Genomic DNA, 6,690 nt, shown 5'->3' with positions numbered 1-6,690 from the left:
AAAAATGTTTCCAGGTTCTGAGGGAGCTAATAATCACTAAAATATTTTGTTCTGTATTGTTGGAGGCCCAAACCCAAACCTTGGTTAATTCTACCCCTCATTTCCCTTTAAAATAGTTCTAAGGCTTCTCTCCTTACTCTGAAGCATTGAGTTTTGTGTGTGGGTTTTTAAAATTAGTACATGTGTGCCATACATTCGCTGTGTATGTGGTACGTGTACATGACACATTTTAATTCTTCTCTATGTCTCTTTCCCTCCCCCTGCTTTTTACTTCCCTCTATCCCCTGGTCCCTTCCCATCGCAGAAGATCTATCACCTTTTTTCCTTTTATTTTGTTCTTTATAACTCTGGATTTCTCATATGAGAAAAATCATATGGTATTTAAGCTTGTGCATCTGGTTTATTTCACTTAACATGTTTTCAAAGTGTGTCCATTTTGACAAATTATGCAATTTGGTGGAACCAAGTCAAACATTTCAGATTGTATATGGGGTGGGGGTGGGGTCTTTTCAATGCAAGAATAAACCTTTCAGTGAACATCTAAAATAAAACATAGCTGACAAAATTGTATGTTGTTAATCTTACAAAAAATATCAATTCATAAAACTCTAATGAAGACTAATTCACTGCTTTTAGTTCATGAAAGTATTATTGCCTATCAATGCTAATTTGAATGATACACAACTTTTGGAGATGCAGCCGTACAAATCATAGTGAACTGCTTATATAAGGATCACCAGAGATTGTTTTTACCTGTAGCCAGGGATGGCTAAGAGATTTGTCAACACTGTAACGTTTCCTCATCTTAACTTGAAGCAGGTTGTTTATCAAGTCGATCGCTAAGGGAAAATACAAAATTAGATACATAACTTTAGGTGTGTAAAGTATCCCAAACCCATGACTCTGCCCACAGTCAGTGTCTACTTCAGAGAAATGCAGCATTGAGGAAATGGTACCTCTCAAGTTCATACTTTCAACATGTAAAGTGGTCCATGAATACTTACTAAGTTAAGTATGCCTGTAAAATTTTCATTTTATTAAGGCGATATATAGAGAGTACAGGTTCAGAATACACACTTTGAAGCCATACTGCCTGGATGAATACATACCATATCATACTTATTAGTGGTGCAATATGGGGTCAGTTACTAAACTATGTTGTGCCCTGGTTCCCTCATCTGCAAAAATGGAACTGTTGAGAAGATAAAAGCAACTTAATATATGTAAAAGACTTAGCATCTAAGTGCTATATATTAACATTCTTTCAAGATGAGTAAAACAGACTAATGATGGGCTTATTTATTTCTTCCAATGATACCATGTTGCTCTCTATTCCCATCATAGTCTGGAAGAGCAGCCAAAGCTATTGCCTTGCATCTACAGATACGGTTGCAATGAAATGATAACTTATTACCAAATGTTCACACGATACAGGTTTTAATAAATAGGTTCAAGATGTTTTGGTGTAAATGGTGAGATCTTGTCATACATTTTTAGTTATTTGCAGAAATGGATCAACTGCAAAAACAAGGCAACTATAAAAGTATGTATTGATTACAGCCTTGCATAATGAAATATTTGAAACATGGATATGAAAGTCTAGGCCTGTGATAGCGAACCTTTGACAGGCCAAACTGCAACCCAAAACCCACTTATTTGTTGCAAAGTGGCCAACAATGCAATTACACCTGAGTTCTTTACAAAAAAATCAACTCCTACACTTGGCTTGAGTGCTGACAGACAAGGCTGTGTGCCTGCTGTGGCACATGTGCCTTAGGTTTGCCATCCCTGGCCTAGGCCCATGGAGAGGCCAAATGAAGGACATACCATACTAATTATATTTCTCTACCACATATCAAATTAGCAAGGATCTTCCATAAGTACTTTAATTATGAATTTCTCTGTTCCAAATACTGCAAAATCTTTATTCCTTAAACTGTGGTTCATTATTAGTATCATTTCAGGTATTTATTTAAAATGTACATTCCTGAGTTATTCCAACTGGTGAATCTAAATCTGGGGGATATGCTGAAAGGTTTTTCTTCTAAAGTGATTCTCATACAAGAGGTATATACCACATTGCCATTGTAGCTCTGAGATGACTTTGGTAGGATTCAAAAAAAAAAGCTGGGGATTTAGGTTAGTGGCGCTGCACCTGTGTTGCAAGTGCAAGGCCCTGAGTTCGAGCCCTGGTACAGGGGGTGGGGAGGGTTCCCATGAACTTACCAGTTGTGTCCATTACCATGTGAACCTGGCTACTGTCCTGACATTTTGTTCCTCAAACTTTCCTCAATTTAATGGAGTATTTATCAGCCTTTATAATTAGACCCAGTACTTTTGGGGGGTGGGGGGACCCTACCTGTTCCCAGAGTTGGCACAATCCAGGTAGAGAAATTTCCCAACATAGCTTCTATTAACTTCTAGGGCGCTGTTAAATGTTTTAAGTGGTATACTCTGTCAGTGACAGCAGACTAAAGACCACCCAATTCATTCTTGATGAGTATAGAGCCAGGGGTTATAAACTCAAAAGGAAAAACAAATGTATGAAGCTTCACAATACAGGTCCATATGAGGACTGAAAACAAAATGAACTGTCTGTTCAATATAAAGCTCATTCTAGGTATAGAGAACCTAAGCTATAGGTCTCCATTCAAGGAGCTTACAGACAAGAATGATCAAAACAGTTAAGAAAAAAAAGTCCTAATGAGCTTAAATAATCTGTTTAGAGAAGGGGCAGTCAGGGAGAACGCATGGTGATTCACAAGTTAAGGGGCCCTAGAAGGACTAGGACTACAATAGTGAGGACTGCAACATGGTTTTAGGGAAGCTGAGCTGGGTGTGGCATACATCCAAAATCTCAGCATTCTGGGAGGCTGAGACAGGAGGACCACAGGTTTGAGCCCAGCCCTGGGCAACTTAAGACCTTGTCTTAAAAAATAAAGGGCTGGGGATGTAGCTCAGTATGAAGGCCCTGGGTCCAATCTTCAGTACCATGGGGTGTATCTGTGGGAATGGATTAAGATGAAAATAATGCTGCCTGAAGATAATTTCACAGTGGTGACTGGGAAGAACCAGAAAAGTATAATGCAGTGGTGGTGAATCTACTGCATCCATGTTGCAGTGTGTGTGTTTGTATCACTGAAAGCTCTAAAAGGTTTGCCATCCCTGGAATAGATAGGACAATTAAAAAGATACATTAGTTTCAGAATGAGGCTGTTGGGGCCTGGATTACTATTAAGTCTGGGAATTAAAAAAAAAAGTGTAAAAGGTAGAGTGTTCAGAAACTGGTAACTAGGGAAGTCAGATGAGACAGGCTGAGATCACAAAGATTTTTTAGATGAAAGGGCACAGAGTCAAAATTAATTTAGTTTTTACCTTCGCTAGAAATTTCTCTCCATGGATTTGGTGGGTACATAAATGCAGCATTTTGGATTTGGTCGTTTATATCTTCATCCTCATTGAATGGAAATGTACCACTGAGGCTCACATAGATGATGACTCCCACTGACCACATATCTAGAGAACGGTTGTAACCTTTACTCCTGAGAACCTCAGGGGCTAAGTATGCTGGAGTTCCTACTACTGATCTCCGGAATGACTTCTCACCAATAATGCGTGCAAATCCAAAGTCACACAGCTTCACCTGGAAGTCAAGGGTGATGTTAATTTTACATATGTAACTATTTATCAAGCAGGTCTCTCAATGTGGTATCGGATCATTTCAATGCACTTGCCAACTGTATTGATTATGACTACTAAACAACTGTAGATAAGGAACTTGAAATACCCTTTTTCCAAACAGGATATATTGATAGCTCTGTGACACTAACAGTATAAAGAGCTTTCCAAATGTTTATTTTAAAAAAACCTTTTGTATTCTATCCAACTACCAGACTGCTATTTCAAGGGTTCAGTATTTTTTAAAGGAAAGGAAGATGGTGATCTTTTCTTATCTACCTTATAAGGAGATCACTTTTCTATTATCTATGAGCAGGAACTGTTTTATTTCTGAACCCTCAATGAACTTTCAATGTCTGGACACATGAAAGTAGAGTATTAATAAATGAATGAAAAATTAAGTTATAATCTTTAGAAACAGCCTTCATTTTGCTTAATCCTAGAATTTTTTCCCAAGGACACTATATATTGACAAGTGAATAAAACTGAGTAATATTAGATAACTGTTAATGTGAACAGAAGAGAAATGCTTGAGACTGTTTCACGAAATAAGAGGATTTTCTATTTCTGTGGGACAAATTATGGCTAGTTAAATGTTAAGACTTGAAAAAAGCTGTGAAGGTAGCCCCACTGTCTACTATGTCCTCAGAGGAAGAGAGTTCTGGAAGTGTAGTGAGTTCAGAACACTTAACTTACTGCCCATCTTTTTGTAGAGGTTCAGATTTTGGTGATTAATAACTATTTATGCTGAAGAAGCAAATGCCAAGTACTTTCCTGAAGAAATGCTCTGACTCACAGAATCCTTCAGAAAAAGCATTAAGTTCACAGAAAAGGGACTGGACTTCTAGAAAAAGTGGTACAAGTAACCACTGGGGAACAAAGAAGTGTAAGTGTCATGCTGCATGTTATTTCTGGGATACGGATTCTGAGATGATTTTGCAAAATATACCTGGCTCTGAGTCATTACTGAATTTGCTGCTTCTCTACTTGAATATTTAAAGAGTAGGAGTACAGACCTTGAAGAAATATTCTTTCTATCCCTCTCATTAAATGCCAGGTTTTAGCTGACATCTTGATAAAGATGATTGAGCATTTTGGCAACTGAATAAAGTATGGTCAGAGCTAACAGTTGAGCAAGGAAGATTATCAAGTAAATAACATTTTTTCCCCTTTTCCTAATGGGAACAATGTGGATCACAAAAAGTAGAGATCAAGAAATTGGGAGTTTTAGCTTTAACCACAGGGTGTACACCCTTCACCTATGCTATTCTGAAGGTCAAATGTGATCATTTATAAACAGTTTATTTAAAACATTGCACCAACTATTAGGGGAGCTGTTCAAATCTCAAAATGATAAGGAATCACTTTAACTACATAGGCTTTAAGAACATGATTACAAACAAAACAAGCAAACAAACAAAAAACATGATTACTATTTTAAAAGTGAAAGAATAGAATGATTTTTTAAAATACATTTTTTTTCATCAGATGTGAGGGCACATCCATAATCCCAGCCACCTGAGGCCGGAGGATCCCAAGTTCGAGGCCAGGCTAGGCAACTTGGACCCCTGTCTCAAAATAAAATATAAAAAAGGCTGAGAATGTAGCAGTACAATTGTTTCAAAATTGAGTTATGATTTATTTAGCAGATTATGAAATAAATTTAGCTGATCAAGATGAGCATGTTTTTTAAAAAATGAAACTCAACCGAATTACATACAACCATGAGCATTCCTGGTGATGGGAAATGTAATTATGTTGCTCATGAAAATGTCTGAAATATAGTACCCTAAAGAAAAATCAGTTGGCTACCTATCTCAGTAAGTCTTTTATCTTCCATTTTAGGTAACATCTCCCAGTTTGTTTTAATTTATGAAGCATTTATCCTGGAGCACCACATCACTAAGACTAATTCCTCCCACTTCACTCCCAACCGGTGGGGAGAAGTGAATTGCAAAGTATGTGGAAAAAGTTATTCCTTGATATCTAGTTAAGTCTGGAAAAGTCTTAGTGAACATAAACAATATGATTAATGAAAGAATTAAACTTAGTTAATCCTCACTGGCAGTGACAGACTAAAAATTTTATTTCTGTAAGATGGGATATACTCTGAACCTTAGTACACCACCTTTTTTGTGTGGGCACTTTGTAAATGATGCAGATACATAAAATGATTCTTCAGAAGGTTCTGGAGAGTATCTCACCTGAGGAAATGGTTCTGCTGATGCAAGCAGAACATTTTCTGGCTTTAAGTCACAGTGCACAATATTCTTAAAATGCAGATTCCTCAAAGCAACAAGTATCTGTAATTAAAGAACAAAAATTTTTTTTCAATGTCTGGAAAAACTAATTTGAAAACCCCATAAACACTTTATCAAGGTTTTTAGCTGTAAATGTTATTTTGTTTTTCAAAGTTAACAATGCCCATGATCTCTTAATATGTAAAAGCACTGCTATTTAATTCTCTTAGTTTTTAATTATTGTCTAGTTTCAGAAAAGAGTTAAAATACCTGTGTGACCATAAACTTAGTAATTCGTTCTGGAAGCCGACTTTTCTCACTAGACAGAATCATTTCCAACATATCTCCATGTAGTTTTTCCATTACTACAAAGACTCGCTCTGGAGTTTCAAACATACATTCCAGATTTACAATCCCAGGATGGTGCAAATTCTGGAGAAGTTGCAGGACAGTTAAATGACTAACAAATAGAGAAACAGTTTTAATACACAGATATCTAGCATGCTGTAATCAAGTGTATGACATACATGTTATAAAAAGAAAAGGTTTAGAAAAATAAACTGAAAACAAATGAAAAAGACAGCCAATAAAAAAGGATCATAGATTCTGATTTTCCAAATTGTGCACTGACTGGAAAATGGATGCAATGAAGGGCAAGAATGCCCTCCTTTCCATTTCTTCTGTGTATGTGTCTAAGATACTTTTATGTTTTTCTTTATTTTTTTGCTTGAACTACTTTTTTTTTTTTTTTTTAATTTTTACACTGTCACAC

General features: G+C 36.5%; 1 protein-coding gene across 6 annotated transcripts in view; it reads right to left on the bottom strand.

Annotated features, from left to right (window-relative positions):
• The window catches only part of Prkd3 (protein kinase D3), a 76,863-nt gene that overhangs the window by 5,896 nt on the left and 64,277 nt on the right, over positions 1-6,690 (bottom strand). For all 6 annotated transcript variants that reach the window (XM_013070180.3, XM_004839299.4, XM_087216133.1 and 3 more), the window contains exons 15-18: positions 6,189-6,350; positions 5,883-5,981; positions 3,376-3,643; positions 754-839 (exon numbers count right to left, since the gene is read on the bottom strand). In XM_013070180.3, the coding sequence (XP_012925634.1) occupies positions 754-839; positions 3,376-3,643; positions 5,883-5,981; positions 6,189-6,350 (615 nt within the window). The remainder of the gene's footprint in view (positions 1-753; positions 840-3,375; positions 3,644-5,882; positions 5,982-6,188; positions 6,351-6,690) is intronic.

This window comes from Heterocephalus glaber, unplaced genomic scaffold (assembly GCF_053883595.1).
Source record: "Heterocephalus glaber isolate CG9 unplaced genomic scaffold, H.glaber_assembly_v1.0 deba00001457, whole genome shotgun sequence".
NCBI lineage: Eukaryota > Metazoa > Chordata > Mammalia > Rodentia > Bathyergidae > Heterocephalus > Heterocephalus glaber.
The sequence above is the reverse complement of the archived record's forward strand: the minus strand, read 5'-3'. Positions and strand labels throughout refer to the sequence as shown.